Source organism: Rutilus rutilus (genome assembly GCF_951802725.1).
Source record: "Rutilus rutilus genome assembly, chromosome: 7".
NCBI lineage: Eukaryota > Metazoa > Chordata > Actinopteri > Cypriniformes > Leuciscidae > Rutilus > Rutilus rutilus.
Window position 1 is genome coordinate 8,769,086 of NC_140221.1, and position 19,250 is coordinate 8,788,335.

Below are 19,250 nucleotides of genomic sequence, written 5' to 3' on the forward strand. Positions count from 1 at the left end.
GATAGAGAGAGAAAAGTCTTTCCGACTCCAAGTGGAGGTTTATTATTCTCCATTTTTTCACTAAAGTTAGCTTCACCGGAGCAGTGCCAGGAAAGCATAATGTGCCCTTAGCGGTTTAAGATGTAGGGGCGTTTACATTTTAAAGAGACATGAAACAGACTTCAGTCACAAAAATGATTGTAAATAATTAATTCACGGAATTTACCGTATCCTAACTGCATGAATTTAATCAGATTTGTCTTTATCCCTACTAAAATAAAAATATATAGCAGAACCCCTAAGATCATTTTTTACTTTGTATGGGGGGGGTCCCTAATGCCTTATGGAGGGCTTCAATTCGAGCACTGCATTTAGGTGCTCTAAGAAAACCAACCTGTGACACAATAAACAATCAAATAATTGAATTTCTCAGTTCATTAAGGTTTATTAAAACAGTACAAATATTGGTCACATTGAGGTATGTCAGTTTATTTAAAACCATCCACGAGTACAATAAAAAAAGATCACACCATGTACTCATTAAGTTAATACAACATAACACTTCAGGCTGTCCAATCTTAAAACACGTTCAATAATGACTCTTAAGATGAAATACAATCACTTCCTTTGAGAACGGACATCCATAGAGGATGCCTTCCAGGTGGACAAATACTGTCCAAGACCTCCTTCCTTCAGATCACAGCTAAGCAAGACAGACTGCAGAGCCTGAGCATATGCTGCAAAAAAAAAGAGGAAAAAAGATAACATCACATTTATGCATTTAGCAGACACTTTTATCGAAAGAGACTTACAAATGAGGAACAAAGCAATTTGTCAAGAAGCCAACAATATTCTTAATGCCAGGTTTATAGTTTATTTAATCAAGTAAAATTCAACTTTTTAAAGTAAATTAAATAAAAGTAAATTAAATCATACCATTTTTTTTAATCACGCTTTTAAGAAGTTTTTTTTAATACTTTAAGAAGCATGTAAGCTTTTAAGACTTACATGTAAAGGACTTGTAGTGTTATTTGATATTACATTTAAAGTTAAAATTGCTTAAATACATTTTCTGAAACTATGGCTTCATTTCTCGAAACTCTACACACAAAACCACAAAACACACACAGTATGCAAACCGTCACACATCTTTTGCAAAAGCAAACACTTCATCCAAAACTATTTTAACTCTTCTAAATATGGTGTACACCGTTACACCGGTAACTCTACACACAAACCATCAAGTAACTAGCCATATACATGCCAAACTACACACGGATGTGAAAAATGTAAAACACAACTGTGTTTTTGCTTGATCAGTGTGCAATGGAGTGTACAGGAGTTTGTCACATGCATGTATGCGCACAAATACACTGTATACAACATGCATTGATAAACTCTACAGTTATTGAACTGAACTGAATTAACACTGAAGTGATTTGAACTGAATAATGACACTATTGGCTCGTTAAAGCTGCTTTATAGCAGAAGTTGAATTTGCTACTATTGTGAAGCTGCTTTGAAATAATCAAGTAATAAAGTGTAAATAACTATAGAAATAAAGGTGACTTGATTTACAAGCATATTCAGTATATATTTGCAAAATAAACAGATATGCAAGGATGAAAAATGCATTCATTTCTCAAAACATTGAGTTTTGAGTGATCAAATTAGGTATATTTACACTATAAACAGAAATACAAGGGGGTGAAAATACATTACTTCTTTCTCAAAACAACAAGTTTTGATTTCAGAGTGAACAAATTATATACAAGTGTTTTCATACATGATCACTGGGTGTAGGTAATCTGTAAATGAGTGTTAAATGGCAGTGTTTTCTAAATTAAACACAAGAGCTGTTAGTTTTGAACAGCATGAGTCTATTAATGTGTCTAATGTAGAGAAGCGTGTTTAGCATTTTGCAAAAGGTGAAAAGTGTAAAGCAGATAATGTGCTTGCTGTTTTTTTTGTGTGAAGATTAGCTAATTGAATGGTTTCACAGAGTGGGCTTCAAGTACCACTTTTTTAAAAACTGTAATATGTACTAAATTGCAACTTCATCATTACAAATGTTTACAAATATATTTAAATACATGACATATAAGTTTCAATAAAAATGCCATTAAAGTATATCTAAGTTTACAAGAAATGCTTGTCATTATATTTGGCAGTACACTTTAACCATATTTCAAAGACAAATTATGAGATAACGTAGATGTACCTAAAGTAACTTAAGTGGGTCAAAAAAGCACTCATAAGTACATTTAATTTCATTTAAATATAAATTTTACATTCCATTTAGTTATATAACCGTAAGTACCCTTTTAAAAAGTATGCCAAAGTGTACTTCTTTTTCATAAGGGTATTTAAAACTTGTTTTCATCTAGTTATATAAAGCTGTTCCTATGATTAACTAAATCCATGATTAAACTTCACACTGTCTGGTAAAATTATCTACAGTTATGACAGTCATGGAAAGTGGAAAAACAAAAGATGTCAGTTGTGACAGAGGGGCCACATGCACCATCCGTCAAGTCACGGTACTGTGAGTAAAACCATTTACTAACCAGGCACGATGTGACAAGGTTTCCTTTCCAGAAACACGATCACAACCAATCAGAACACTCCTGAATTTCGTTCTACAGTTATGAGGAAGCAGGATTTTGGACGAATGATGTTTCACTGTGGGTGGGGCTATCTCACACAACACCACAGATATAGGAACCAAGCAACCAACAACATGTTTTGTCACTTTGTCGCTTGTTCAAATTATTTTCATTTAAGGAGCAGTGAGATGTTCTATACTAAACGGATACAGAGTGAGCAGTTTACCTTTTGGATTGTTGTAGAAGATACAGTTGTTGGCGCAGGTATCAGGATGGCTGTCCCAGAAAGTGTCTCCACAGGAACACAGAGGAGGCAGCTCTACTTTGTCCTTCTCCAGTTTTTCCTTCAGCAGAGCCTGCATTGCCTCAATATACCTGTCACAGAATCATCACATGCCATGACAGCTCTTTACATGTTAACAACACAATTCTGATCTATTGAATGTGAAACAATAGATGTTATGGTGCATTTACGGTTAGTTTATGGTTGTTTTGCGTTTTTTAAGAAAGTACTTTTATTCAACAATGATGCATGAAATTGATCAAAAGTTACAGTAAAGACATTTATAATGTTACAAAAGATTTCTATTTCAAATAAAAACTATTTTTTTGAACTTTCTATTCATAGAGAATCCTGAAAAAAAAAAAAAAATTTCAACAACAGCCATGTTTCCATCCACCTATGTTTATGCCAATTTTGGGATATTACATAAAAAAATGTATGCGCTTAATTGAGTCATGAAGACATGCACATAAACTATGACGGAAACACATTTACAGAATAAATAACAAAACAAACAAACCAAATTCATGTGACTTTGCCTAAACAGAGGATGTGATTGGATAACTGGACTAAACAACGGATCAGTTATATTGAACAGCATCTCAAATGTTGTTTTAGTTATTCTAAAATGCCTGAACACAAGTCTGTCATCAAAATGATTTGGCATAATGACCATAATCACATGATTGCGTTCCCAAACATCAGGCATCCAAACGCAAGATGAATGACAGCATTTATTGCATTTCATCTGCACGATCTGAGGAGCAAGTCATTTATGATGGAGGGAAAAAAAAATCCGGTTGCAACCATTTCCATTTTCATTACAGATATTTTGAGTCAATTTCCAAGGAAGTGGCAATTTTGTTCTCTTGAAAACATGGCATGGAAACACTGCTTTATATCGCAAATGTTTTATGCGATATAAGTTACATTCACAGCTTTGTATGGAAACATAGCTAATGATGCTTGATCAGCAAATCAGCATATTTAAATGATTTCTGAAGGATCATGTGACATTGAAGACTGGAATAATGGCTGCTAAAAATTCTGATTTGCCAAAAGAGGATTCAATTTCATTTTCAAATATATTAAAAGAGAAAACAGTTATATTAAATGAATAATATTTCACAATATTTTGAATTTTACTGTATTGTTTGATTAAATAAATGAAGCCTTGGTGAGCATAAGACTTTTTTCAAAAAACAATAAAAAAATCTTACTGACCCCAAACTTTTGAACAGTAGTGTTTTTATGGTAATAATGAACATAGTCATGCATTTATTGGCAGTATGTACCGTTTGTTTTCTTTGATCCATATTGTTCTTTCTCGTCTCTCTACCTTCTCTGCTGCCTCCTCCTCATCAAGCCTCAATCGCTCCAAAATCAAATACTCCCTCTCAGCCATGTCTTTTCTTTCTTCCTCCAGCTGTCGCTGCCTTTCCATCTTCTTCTCTTCAGCTTTCCTGAGTTGTTCTTTTTCATTCTTAATCCTACACACAGCACAGAGTTCTCTGGGTTTATAAAAGAAAGTACAATATAGAGCGCAACATGAAGTCTTTTGTGTTCTTGGACAACTTAATGAAAAGAAAATTATGTGTGGTTACTTGCTTCAATAGAGCAAAAGACATGCAGTAAAGCGTAGGGACAGGTTTCTAAAAAAAAAAAAAAAAATGAAAAATCATTTTTAAATGATAATATTTTCATATGTGCACATACATATACATTTTGTTAGAATCTATTTACTTTTACCTAAATTCTATATCATCAATAGAAAACCTACATTTTGACAATGTATATGTTTTTTTCTGGGAATCAAAAGGAAACAGCATAATGGTTACTAGAAACTTTAAAATCTCTCCATTTGTTATGACAGTGACCTTTTAGAATATTAAATCATGTCTTTTTTACATTGGTCTTTGACACAAAGACATGGCAACCCACAGTCTTATTTTAAATTCAGTATTATTACTATTTTACATTAACTAATCAGTCATGTAAACTATTTCTAGTAGCCTGACTACAGGAGAGAAATGTAAGAAATTATAGTCTGCCTCATCCCAGATTACTCTCCAAAATACATGTTAGAAAGAACTCGTCCCCAAAATGGCTTTGTTATCATAGAGACAGTTTGCTCTGGTCTCAGTAATATGAGAATAGTACCACCGGAATAGTATCTAATCAGTTATTGCATGGAAGTGGCAGCAGGACATCAAGAACTATCCTGTGACAAAGTGACCGTGATTATCAATCATAAAGACAGATGTCTTTCTGAGTATAATCCTATCACACGACCCCTTTAGTGATCTCACCTTTACCAACATCTGTGATGTGGGTACGGAAGGTTATCACTTAATTTACATTTAAAACGAAACCTTGTTTACATGATGCAAGGGAGGACTAGTGTAGAAACAGTATAAAATGTTTGAGCCTGTATTGTTCAGGGTTCATTCTGACTCCATTTAACCCAAGGTGCTTCGTGTACTTTGTCACTGCTATGCTGGGAATAAACTGCTTAATCGAGATCATCATTTTTTCTTACAGAAACTAAAAGAGAAGTGAGCAACCATCACGCGGAAAGGAATGAAAATAGACATTCTTTTCAGTAGCAGTCAATATATGAACATGTAGCGCTGTTTTAGAAAAAAGACTTGTGAACATGTGGTGAGGTTCGACCTTGCAGTTCTCTTCAGATGTTTCCTGTGCCTTTGGTGCTCCTTCACTTGCTCTCGCTCAGTATCCATGAAGTGACGTCGATACATGAGGAACTGAGACTGCCTCTGAAACAATACAGTTAGCACTTTGAAGACTCCACTTAAATCAAGACTAAACGCTAAATACACTACAGTTAGAGTTGGTATCTGTTTTCTTTTAAAGAAATATTACTTTTATTCAGCAAGGATGCATTCAATTGATCAAAAGTGACATTAAAGGGTTAGTTCACCCAAAAATGAAAATTCTGTCAGTAATTACTCACCCTCATGTTGTTCCGACCCCGTAAGACCTTCGTTCATCTTCGGAACACAAATTAAGATATTTTTGATTAAATCTGAGAGCTGGCTCACTCCTCCATAGGCTTCTAAGGGACTGAAACTTGCTGGCCCAGAAAAGCTATTAAAGAGATCGTTAATATAGTCCAAGTCAGCCTTTCTCAAAGTGGGTGCCGCGGCACACTGGGGTGCCCCCTGACTGTGTCAGGGGTGCCGCCAAAAAATTATGTAGGCTAACAAATTTTTTTTTTTAAATCTGACATTTCATATATAAATATATTTGAATTTACATAAATACATTCTTCTTCTTTTTAACCCTTTCGCACGTGCGACGATAAATCTAGGCTGGTCCCTGGAGCACCGGTGTGATTAGAACGGTCAGTGCATGACGTGATCAACTGCTAAATTCAAATGTGCTTTCGCGCGTTGGCTGGAGCTGAGCCAGAGACAGGCGCGCTCAGCTGTCATATATCACAACTTTTCAGTGTTTTCATCCACATAATGTTTGTTTTAGGTTTCAGGCATAAGTACTAAAAAAACAATACATTTAGAGTTTGTAAAATACACACTGATGTCAAAGGAAGAGGCAATAATAATCCTTTCCATTATAATTAGTTTTATTCATATCAGATACACATTGTGTAAGTAACTTTAAAGTTTACTCTATTCTTCTCCCAGTTCACCTGCCACTTACTTTTATGTATTTCCGGGAGAAGTGGATGAATTCACTTGTTGTAAATCCAACAGATCCGATTCTCTGAACTGCATCTGCGGCACAAACTAACATGGCGGCGCCCATCGCTTCCACTTGCATATATTTGACAATCGGAATATCAGATATTTCATGCCATATCTAACAAATTTGTGAATATTTTGAATAAAAAAGGAAAAATGACATAAAAGCAGATCATCATTCATTCATCTCTGTTGTTGCTGCGGTGTGTCACGTGACAAGCAATGACGCGTCACCATGGAAACCATAAAGTGACACATTCTAAATAACGGTCACCTTGAAAAACTCACGCTGGGTGGTCAGCCAGAATATTTTAAATTTACTTGTGAAAGGGTTAAACATATGACCGGATTAATAAAATTGTAAATTCATTTTAGATAAATATATAAAATTTGCATTTACATTTGGGTTATGCAGTGTTTTTAAATTATATTTTACACTGGGGTGCCTTGAGATTTTATGCACTTTTGAAAGGTGCCCTGACTGAAAAAAGTTTGAGAAAGGCTGGTCCAAGTGACTCCAGTGGCTCAGTCTTAAGTTTATCAAGTGACGAGAATACTTTTTGTGCGCAAAAAAAACAAAAATAACGACTTTATTCCACTATTCATTTCCTTCTCTCTGGGCCTCGAGTTAGTTCATGTAGTGTTTTAGCACAGCGCTTCTGTGTTGTACGTCACACGCATCACACACATGACCAGCGTCGGCCAATAGTGAGCCTACGTGGTGACGTGCAACACAGACGCGCTGCGCTAAAACACTACGTGAACTAACTCGAGGCCAAAAAGTATTCTCGTCGCTTGATAAACTTAAGATTGAGCCACTGGAGTCAATTGGACTATATTAACGATGTCTTTAATAACTTTCAGTCCCTTAGAAGCCTATGGAGGAGTGAGACAGCTCTCAGATTTCATCAAAAATATCTTAATTTGTGTTCCGAAGATGAACGAAGGTCTTACGGGGTCGGAACAACATGAGGGTGAGTAATTACTGACAGAATTTTCATTTTTGGGTGAACTAACCCTTTAAAGACATTTATTCAATAATCAATATAATTTATAAATGTTAATCTTTTGAACTTTCTATTCATTAGAGAATCCTGAAAAAAATATATATCCGGTTTCACCTTAATATTAGGCAGCACAACTGTTTTCAACATTGATAATCATAAGAAACGTTTCTTGAACAGCAAATCGGCATATTATAATGATTTCTGAAGGATCATGTGACCCTAAAGACTGGAGTAATGGCTGAAAAAAATCTAGTTTTGACATCACTGGAATAAATTATATTTTAAAATATATTAAAATAAAAAAGTTATTTTAAATTGTAATAATATTTGATAAGTAACAGTTATTTACTGTATTTTTGAACAAATAAATGCATCCTTGGTCTGCATAATAGACTTCTTTCAAAAACATTAAAAAGATTTACTGACACACTTTTGAACTGTAGTGTACATTTGAATAATCGATATCTTTCAGTGTAATATGCTTACAATCAGACATTCAGTTTCATTGCCATGTTTATAAAAATCTACATTGATTTCCCTAATAAAAAGAGCCTAAAGAGGAGACTTTATTCAAAATAAATTGTGATTCCTCACCTGCCTCTTCAGCTCCTCCTGATTCTCATGAGGCCAAAGCACTTGAGAAGCTCTGTAGTCAGTAGTGAAGCCTGTGCAGGAAGCCGTGGGATCTGGCTCATAGACCTAAAGAGACATCAAAATATATACATGAAACAATAACATATTGTGTTGAAAATGTAATAAAAGGCCATTTGGTGTAAGACAGCTTGAACATTACAGATTCAGAAAGTATTCTAAAGCGTCCACTTAAAAACAGGCATATGGTAAAAAACACCAACCAGTTTTTAAGGAAAGGTGAAACTAAAAATTATATTACAATCATAATTAAGTATGCAACAAACTGGTAGCTGATTCCAAGATGCAAAAGTGTTTTGTCTAAAACATAAAGCAGCTATATATTCTCATGTATTAAAACACATTCATACTATGTGAGAAGAATACTATGTGTGATGATATTACAAAGACCAGAAAACTAAATCATTTGCTTTTATATTGTCATTGATGGGGGTCTGTCGCATCTAAAACATGTGATATAGATAAGAAAGAAACCATGTGTGTAAACTAAAAAATAAATAAATAACTTTTAACCATTTAACACTTATTTAATCAACATAGTGCACAAACAAAGCAGGCTATAATGTTGTTATCAATGATACCTTGTTTACTCTCCATCAGAGCCATAGAGAGAAAGAGTTGCGACACTCCCATAGACCTCCGTTGTAAATAATGGCGGCGCTTTTAACCGCCTACTTCCGGGATATGAAGAGCGGAATAGTTCCAAACACTAGCCCCGTTTACATGTAGCATTGTATTCCGATTATAACCAGTTTAAAAGTCCAATCAGAATGAAAATGCTCCATGTCAACACCTCAATCGGATTAAAAATGCTCAAACCGATTGGAATTTCAGTCGGATTGAAGGGGGTGGAATAAACCTTTTCATGAACCGATCAAACGAAAGATTACACCATGTAAACGAGCTGATCCGATTACTTTGAGTCTACGTCTTTCTGCGCATGCCTGGTTTTGCGCCAGATAATTCTGTCAGCTAACATTATGCCTTCTGTTTGTGATCCGTTGTGGATTCTGATCACCGTATAAGGTAGGAAATATTTATACCTGATGCAAAAAACTATGCGCGCTAACCAGTACCATAGTAAACATGGTAAATATGAACGTTTTAGAAATATCCTGTTTTTATTTTATCTCTTTATACTGGACTATCCTCTTTTAAATAACTGTATCCTTCTGGAAGAGAGTGCTAAAGCTCCTCAGGTCAAATTTCTGGTGGCATATTTGTAGAAATTATCATTCTTTCTAAATGTGATGTAAATGTCCTGTAGGCTACCAAATAAACAGAAACAGACGCGACTGAATAATTGTGTGTCCTCTTTCTTTTGTGAACGTTCACAAACGTCATAAATGGTAAACCACTTTATTTCTGTGTGACCACTTTTGAATAAGAAACAATATCAAGACTATAAAACTCGTCAAAAAACGCGCGCACACTCCAACCACCTGACTGCACTTTACATTTTTGACTTTATTGATTCTGCTTTTATTCGTAATGCAATGGACCGATCAATGGGACATAAATGAATCATTAAAGGATGGGACTTTATGGGACATTTGCACAAAAAGAATAAATAACTTACCGTAGCCTATTTTATAAGTCGCTCTGGTGACGCATAGGCTATCAGTCAAAAAATGCGCCACGAGGAAGAAAAAAACATATAGCCTAAGTCGCACTTTTTTAGAAACTTATTTCACAAAAAAATAAAATAATAATAATAATAATTAAAGACAGTTCTCCGTTACGGACGTGAGCGCTCTAAAGCGGCACTAAAAGAATGTTTTAAAACTTTCAAAGAGACCTCAAACTGAAAGCACAAAGCCTGTCTTTAAATTTAATTTCGTTTTGCATAAATTGTATCTTAATTTTAATCGATGTTTCATCAACAAATTGTTTTGATTTAATACGAAGTAGGCTAAATATAGGCTATTAGAAAATAGATAATCAGGACACAGAGGCGCTGGCGAACCTGGAGCTTGTCTCATAAATGAACCGAAACTCAGCGTAGGCCTATAAGGTAGCCTATTGCCTCACATAGGCTACCTGAGACATAGCCTATAGATAGCTTGAAATGTCTACTTTTAGGCAGAACAATTCAAAACGAAAGAAAGCAGACTGCGCAGCTTATGTAATTCGTATGAAATGTGCATTTCTCTCTGATGGCGCTGCGAAGATCTCGAGTCGTCAACTTCATATGTCTAGCTGACAGACACTGACATAAAAAACAACTGTTTTATTAGTAAACAATTAAAATGTCTCCTGCTATATTTTACATATTGCCTGTTCCTTAAAAACACTGACAGTGGGGTTTTTGAAGGTTTTTTTTTTTTTTTTTTTTTTGAGCAGCTGCGGACAAATTCTTTCGACATACACACACACACATTATTAACACTCTGCGCTTGTGTTTTAAAAAGATAATTTAACATATAAATAACAATTTTTAAATAGCCCACTTAAAGTGTTTATTACAAATGACTAAATGCTAAAAATTAATACATTTTAATGAACAAACATATGCGTTGCATTTACAATTCTGTGAAAACAGGCCCTGTTTCTTTCTGATTAGTTTTCTGATAAAACTTCCATTTTATTGGTGAAATGATGGGTTAGTGTGACGTTGTTTCAGAGAGGCGTGTTACGGGCGTGTTTTAGTGAAGCGGTGTGGAGCTTCTGGCCCGACAGTGGAAACGCAGCAGATTTTGGGCACGGTGCGAACGTTACTGACCAGAGGCTATTAGCCTGGCAAAGCCCGTTTAAAGCCCTGGCTCGCACTGGCCCGACATTGGAAACGCGGTTAATGCCTAACGTACAACTAACGCGACGATTAAGTGATGCACCATCTTGACAGGATTGAAAACGTGGGAAATAATGAGCTTCCAGATCGGCAGACAAGCTGTGTGCGCATGTCACAAAATGATTTCGATTGGAAGCGTCAGCACATGTAAACACCTGATCGGTTTAGATAACATCCCATGTAAACAGTCAACCGGAATCCGTCAATCAGAACGATCTCAATCAGAATAGCTAAAAAGTGTGCATGTAAACGGGGCTACTGTCATTTTGGCGTTGGACCCCATTCACTTACATTGCTGCGCGTCGAGTTGTTCCAGAGTTAAGTTGTTGAAATATCGACCTCTTTTGAATTGTCAACTGTCTATTTTGTATCAGAGGCCCTTTGCGATGCTTATACTGGTCTTCATTTGTACATGCACAGCGTAATTATTTATATTTTATGTTAGTTGTTTCAACCAATTTTCAAGCACTGCCTGCTAACATAGCTAGTTAGCTAGCGCGACTTCGTCAGTTAAGAGTTCGGTAATGAATCGCTGCCACCTTTATAGCAACTTTTATTTAATTTAATTTTTTGGGATATACTAACTTTTCATTATGTTTTATTGTCTTGAGTGAGGTGGCTTGTGAGAACAATGCTGGACCTCTAGGATTGTTATGGCCATCACCAGTCCTGTCTGTTTCATGGATCACCTGCCCCTGATTTTTGCTTTTCTTGTTCACACAAGCACACATTTTTGTTGTCTGTCATTGTTTAATAAAAATAGTTTATTTGAAAACCTTCATTTGTATCATCAATGCTTAAATTCGTTTTTAATCTGTTATAGTTTTGATAATGTGTATGGCTTAATATTAAAATAATATTCTTAGTCTTAACATGATAATGTTTCACGTTGTGGTCCTGGGGTGGCCACTTTCATCAGAAGAAGTGAGCTAGCTTAAGCGAACTCTGAACGGACCGCCACGGCAGACCTCTTTGCGTGATCACGAAGGTAGGCTAATGGCTGGATCAAAATTTATAAGCAAAATCACGGGAATCAATAGCCTAATACAGTCCAGTTGTGCTAAAATAAATATCATGAGACGTCCATCATCAGATGAATGATATGGAAAAGTTAAGTTAGAGCCGCTAAAGCCAGTGCTACTACCCATGCGAACATGAACACTAGCTTTTCCCTCCAAAAATATAGCCTAAAACTTGTCTCCAAATGCAAAACTGACATTAACAAAATGCAATAACAGCGGAAAAAGTACTTGGGGTGTGTTTTATTTTATATTTACCGTTCAATAATGCAATCGCTGCTGTCTGTCCCATAGAAGAACATGACAGCCAGCGTATGTTTTGGAACTATTGGGGCTTACATGAACCACGTGACAGCCATAGCGGCGACATCAAAGAGTGTCGCAACTCTTTCTCTCTATGGCTCTGCTCTCCATGTCTTCCTAAGATCCTATGCCACAAACCTCACAAACTTTGAAAAATACAGTTTTTTTCCTCAGAAGCACAAACTACAATGTAGCAGCACAGACTTTTGTGAGCAAAGCCTTGCTTTCCAGCGGACTGATAGGCAGGACTTTTTTACACGGTATGTCTATTAACGTAGGTGTGCCATCTGGGACTAAATTTAAGGCCAAACAAGATCTTCTCACCATATCGTTCTGAAAAGTTACAGCCTTGCTTCTGTGGCGATGCAAATGAAGAGGTTGATCATGTTGCCCCAACAGCATCTCATCTTCCGAGTCAACATCCTGCTCGTTTTCCTCTCCTCCATCATTTGAACCTTCAGTATAATCCTTCTGATCACTAAAAGTATGTGATTCAGGTTTCTGTATATAACAAATGTGAAGATATTAATACTACAACACTGAACGGTCAGGTCTCAGAAATGACCCAAATGCATCATGCATGACTCACATTTCTAGCTGGGGATATTTTCCATCTCCCACCAGGTAGCTGTGATAGTTCATCTCCATCTTGCACTATTTGACGAGCAGCTAGTCTGTGTCTCACCTGCTTCCTGACTTTACTGACCTGGAAAAAGTGTCCAGAAACACTCCCTTTACATGTACATCTAGATTCTGACAAAAACATGCAAGCAAAATGATCCAGATAGATGCAAAAGAATCATGCTCTGTAAATACGCACATTCTGATTTTGCAAAGTTAGACGAGTTCCTGGATCGACTTATTTTGTTGATCATGGAACAACATTCCAGTCTGAAAATGTAGTCCTCACCCAATCCCTATCCCTGAACCTTGCTCATAAGTTCTTCCTAAAATTCAATGTGGAAGCACTTAACCCTGGTAGTAAGCCTAAACTTGTCCCTCAGATCTGATTGGTTAATTGGAATGTTGCTCCAGGATCAACAAAGATGTTGCACTTGGTGAAATCAGGTTCTGCCTGTAAATACCCGTACATGATGTGTGTGCTGACTGGAAGAAATGGCCTCTGTCCCCTGAGCACTGACCAAGCGAGAGCTGGGACTGCAGATAACTCGCTGCCCATGTGTCCAGGAAGGGAATAAATTGGTTTGAGGTGTAAGGCGATGGGCTGCTTTGCTGGTTTGTTGCAATACTTTGTCCTCACATTCAACCTGAAAAAAAAAAAGAAGAAGAAAAGGTCACACAAATGACTATTTGAGCAATTGTTAGACTTTCCACACAGGAAACTTATGGTTGTTGGTGACAATAAAATACAAAAGGCACTTTTCACGAATATTTGATACGTTTAAAACTAGCTACTTTTTATGCCATGTTTACTACTGTTCGAAATGTTGGGGTCAGTAAGATTATAATTTTTTTTAATAATATTGTTAACTAAACTAAAATTATTAGAAATTGTTTTCGAAAAAGAAAAGTAAAGCTGAAATAGAATATTAATATTAGATGCAAAATGTTGTCTTGGCAACTTCCTGGGGAAAAAAAGTACTGAGGTTGAAGTACTAACTTTAGTCAAACTAAAACTGAAATAAGTATAAGTATAAATGAAAGCTAAATAAAAAAATGTTTTTATAAAATGGCAAAAGCGCAACAAAATTACAACATCAACTAAAATGAAAATGAAAACTGAAAAAGTACATATTAATAAATAATCTAACAGTATATAAATACTAAAATAATATTTTTATTCCGTAAAGATGCATTCAATTGTACAAAAATATGTTTTAATTAGCCTAAATCAATTTTGTCAAATCATCAGGAAGCATCAAACAGCATATTATAATGATTTATGAAGGATCGTGTGACACTGAAGACTGGAGTAATGATGCTGTTAAAAATTCAGCTTTGCCGTCACAGGAATAAATTATATTTTAAAATAGAAAATAGAAAACTCTTTTTTTGAAGACTAGCAAAAATATTTCACAATATTAATGTTTTTACTGTGTCTTTAATCGAATAAATGCAGCTTAAGTGAGCATAAGAGACCACTGAAACAAACATTAAAAATTACTCTACATTTTTTAACTAAAGTGTTAAGTTTATGCAATAGTTTAACATGGTTCTATTTCCAAAGAACACATGATTTGTGCCTTTAATTGCTTATAAAATAGTCAATGGACAAATTGTGCCCTACTCAGGGAAAAAAGTGCAATCCTTTGTTGCTCATTAACAGACATTTCTTACCGTCTCATATGATTTCAGTAGCTGCTGTTGTTTGCGCAGATGGACCTGCTGTGAAACACGTTTACGAACTGCATCCTGAAACCGGCGCAGACTCTCCTCTTTCTCTCGTCGGGTCTCCTCCAGAAGCTCTTCTGTAAGCAAAGCCCGGACCTGCCCCACACACAGGGTGAGATTTACGTTACATGACTGGCTAGTTGACACGTTCCACAAATAAGGTACAAAATAGGGCCCTAAAGTATTTTTTTTTCTTTTCTTCTTCTTCTTTAACCTCAAGAGGTCATTTGATGATCCCATGATTTCATGATCCCATTTATTTGGTGTTTGCAAGTTTTGCAACCCTTTTTTGAAAATTTGGAATGTGTCTAAAAACAGCTTAAAATAATAAATAATATATTATTTATTAAAAATCACATTATAAATAAATAAATAAAATAAATTCACATTATATATATATATAAATATATATATATATATATATATATATATATATATATATATATATATATATATATATATATATGTTTATAATTTTACATTTTACTATTAGTTTAAGTAACTTTATTGTGTGTTTGGCGTTTTAAAAAAGTCTATAGTTTTATTATTTTTTGTTTCAGTTTTAGATACTAAACAAAAATTCGAAATGCTGCATTGGCAATTAGCTTAGTTATATAATATAATACAATTATTATTATAATATAATAACCCTGGTATTATGGAAAGTTACAGGGGTTTGTAGCCAGAATTTAGATGTAACTCAGTGGCAGCTAGTTTGGGCCTAGAATTTGGTTTGTAGTTAGTTACTGTTATTTCTTTTCCAAATAAATGAAAGAAAAAAATGTGGGAGTGTTTCTTGACGCGTTTTCCAGGTCAGCAATGTGGGATTTGAGACAGATGTGAGATGTGAGAATGTGCGACACCAACGTGTATCGTATTAGTGCAAAGTGTCCGTCAATGAAGTCCGTTTTTAACTAAATCTCTACAGCTCTCAGATCAGTGTAAGTTCTTACCGCGGGATGTTCCTGACACTCATCTCCACTCTCCACCCAAACACCCACCGGCGCCACAGCTGGGTTCCTCTCGGCCAACACTCTCACACCTTTGGTCTTTCTTCTGTTTCCAGAGGTTATCCTTTTATTTTCTTTTAATACATTCTTTTGCGTTATCGAAGAGCACACTCTTTCTATAACGTTAGCTGTTCTTGCTTGATTCATTTTCGTATAACTTCTTCTGGAAACTTAGATATGAATGGGTATAACTAGCATGTATGGCTTTTCGGGAGTCACTGATGTTCTGACCTTATTAGCAAACACAACATTGATCCTTCGAGCTACTTTACTGGAGTCTTTTTAAAGGACAGCGATTCATAATATTGTTGCCGTCCTCATGCAAATAGCGTTACTATTTCAATTCCTGTAACTGACAGAATTAAAACTCCGTTGTCAATGACGCTAACAGAATCACAACCGCTTTAGACACGCCCATTTATGATGCTATTGGCCACAATTTTGTAAAGATATGATTTTATTTGTCGAAAATAACGCCGTTCAAAAGCTGTAGCGATTTGGTCACGCCCGATGTGTTCCTATATATACGTTCGATGGGAAACACTATCTACTCGTTTTAGTTCCACGCTACCTTTTCTCTAGAACTAACCGAATTTGCAGCGACTAAAATTAAATATAGTAGGTGTTACACAGAATTTCATAGCCCTGATTTTTGTTATTGGAAATCTAATGTATATTGTGTAGCAATTTAAAACAGAATATGTATGTATGTACGTACGTATGCATGATGTAGACTGTATTTATTTATTTACAACCTCACTGCAGACGTTTTATTTTAAGAAAATGGTAATTTTAGCATTTTAAATAGCCACTGTTGTCATGTGTCCTACTTATGCTTCTTTTAAAAATTTGTTTCACAGACAAGGCTTAGATTAAGTCAGGATTAGGCCCTAGTTCAGTTGGGGCATTTAAGTAGCTTTTTTTAATGTGCCATATATAAAAACAAAACAAAAAAACAACATGAAACCGGGAGGTAGTCTTTTAATATTCAACAATATTATTGATCTGACTGTACTGATGCTGTTGTATGAGAACTGAACTGAGCTCGATGATATAGCAACATCATTTTTTTTGCAGAAGTTCTTTATAGATTAACTAAATGAACACTGAAATGACTTGACAGCCGAAATGCATCATTTTCCTGTTATCACTGTAAAGCTGCTTTGAAACTAACTGTTATGTGTATTGTAAAAAGCGCAATATAAATACAAGTGAATTGACTTGACTTTTAAATACCTCAAACTATTTTAGAGTGATTGTTTTTCCACAGGGTAATCTATTTGCATTCTCTGTGCTTATTTGGGTTTCTGTTTCCAACTTATACATTTATGCATGGGTATGAATCAACACAACATCAGCCTGCTCCCTTTACAATGCCTGTTCTCAACGGCCGTGCCCATGCATAACAAGGAGCCTACTGTGTCTTTTGTGTGAATCAGCATGCACATTGTCTCTCCCTTTTCAGGGACAGAATGAACTTCAACGGGAGAGACACGATTACATAATGCTCAGATTATTAGCGGGTGAAACACTGTGCAAAGTCTCATCAAATATGTGAAAGATTGCATTTAGATCTTTCTCAATATTTTATTTAACATCTTCTTTACAGATCAACTCTACTTGTCATTTACATTCACCAAAATAAAAACAGGCCTGTTCATGTTCTTTAAGTGAATGAAGAAAAGAAAAAAGAAAGAAAAAAAGGAAAGAAAAACATTCACTGTTGGCTTGACAAAGCCTAGCCTGGAGTTTACAACAATTGTAAACAATTTATTCAATTAAGTAGTTTGAATGCAGATCTTGCTAGGTGGTTGCTAGGGTGTTCTGGGTGGTTTGTAGGTAATTGCTTGGGACATAGATATGTAGCTATATGTAGGATCCACATTTGACCGCGAGACACGTCACCGAGCCCGCCATCTTGCAACGCTCAGCGTGTTGTCACTCACAGTGAGAATCGATGATGCCACAACATTGCGCAGCTTATGGTTTTGAAACCGCAGAGATTTAAATTCCTGAAGAAATGGGATAAACTTTCTCAGGTGAGAATGTGTTGGTTTGTGTTTTTATATGTATTAACTCAATATTAGGCTACATGTTTTTACTTTTACTATGATAACTTTTTAACGTGTTAGCTGACGCCTTCGTCTTGTTGTATTGTGTTAGTTTAGCAAAATCATCTGCTAAAGTCTATTTCATATATAGATATTCATATATGCGTCTCACTACGGTTGCAGTCAGTCAGTCAACTTGCTCTCGAATGCTCACGGTATGGCTGATGGCTTACAAGTAGCAGCCCATGGAAACAGCCACCAATGTGAAATCTATGTAGATAGTTCTATGGCTTGGGAATTCTGGTTGGTTGCGAGAGTGTTGCTATGAGTGCTACGGTATAGACTTTAAGTCATTTTTATTATTGTGCCTTAGGAAAAAAAAAATTACTGGTGTGCATCTTGCGACAAAACATATTTTAAAATATATTTTATTTTACATATTTTATTCTGGGACTTAAGCCTAAGGTAAAGACTTTAGCAGATGATTTTACAGGTGACGTCAGAACCCGGAAGACTAATTCACCAGTGGTTCCTTCTAGATTTTCCAATGAGGTTTTATAATGTTTTTTTCATTTTGTGAGTAAAATAAAACCTGTGGTAACCAAAACTTGACGATATTTTGAGGTCTTGTTCTACAACGTTAACTACACACACTCACACCCCAAACTGTCTTATTTAGTTACTTATGAGAAACATACGTTTTCAAAAATAAACATAGCTGCTTCAAAATTCACATTTTCGGTGTGTGTAATTTACGTTGTAGAACAAAATGTCGAAGTATCGTCAAGTTATGTTGTCGGTTTTTTGCATCCCTATTGACCTCAACGCATATAATTCCCACACCCCCTTTCACATTGCAGTACCCAGACATCTCTGAGAGTGAAGAGACCTTGGGCCAGATTTACTAAACAGGACAAATTAGCATGAAAGAGTAATAAAATAAAATAAATAAAATAAAAAAACCCCGCAAAGTTCAAATGCATAAGACTTTTGTTCATCTTCAGAACACAAATAAAAATATTTTTGATGAAATCTGAGCTTTCTGTCCCTCCGTTGACAGCTACGCAACTACATTTTTGACACTTCAAAAAGGTCATAAAGAGATTGTAAAACAAATCCATATGAATTGAGGGTAGTCAAAATTTTCTGAAGAGACACGATCGCTTTATATGATGAATAGATTGAATTTAGGCTTTTATCGACATGGTAAACGGAAGCTCAAGCTTGTTCGCTTGACGTGCGAGGACTGATGAGGTTAATTCTCGTGTGTTACGCAGCACGTTTGAGCTTCTGCAAGAACCAATGAGTTTTGTTCTCCTGCATCAAGCAGGTTCGGTTGAGCTTCTGTTTATGTTCACTGATTAATGTTTAAATGTGTATAAAAGCCTAAATTAAATCAGTTTATCATATAAAGCGATCGAGTATCTTTAGAAAATATTGACTTAATTCATATGGATTAGTTTTACGATCTCTTTA

General features: G+C 35.5%; 1 protein-coding gene across 2 annotated transcripts; it reads right to left on the reverse strand.

Moving 5' to 3' along the window:
- Nucleotides 1-401: 401 nt before the first annotated feature.
- Nucleotides 402-16,160, reverse strand: ccdc15 (coiled-coil domain containing 15). Of its 2 annotated transcripts, none has more exons than XM_084413354.1 (10): nt 15,667-16,160; nt 14,660-14,809; nt 13,453-13,629; nt 12,951-13,067; nt 12,686-12,862; nt 8,192-8,296; nt 5,542-5,645; nt 4,164-4,358; nt 2,812-2,960; nt 402-716 (listed from the first exon to the last, which is right to left on the reverse strand). In XM_084413354.1, exons 1-10 carry the CDS (start codon nt 15,868-15,870, stop codon nt 598-600), a joined length of 1,497 nt encoding a protein of 498 aa, XP_084269480.1. In that variant the 5' UTR covers nt 15,871-16,160; the 3' UTR covers nt 402-597. The 2 variants fall into 2 exon arrangements, with proteins under 2 accessions (XP_084269480.1, XP_084269479.1); XM_084413353.1 differs by having other exon boundaries at nt 13,447-13,629; nt 15,667-16,124.
- Between the last annotated feature and the right edge of the window lie 3,090 nt (nt 16,161-19,250).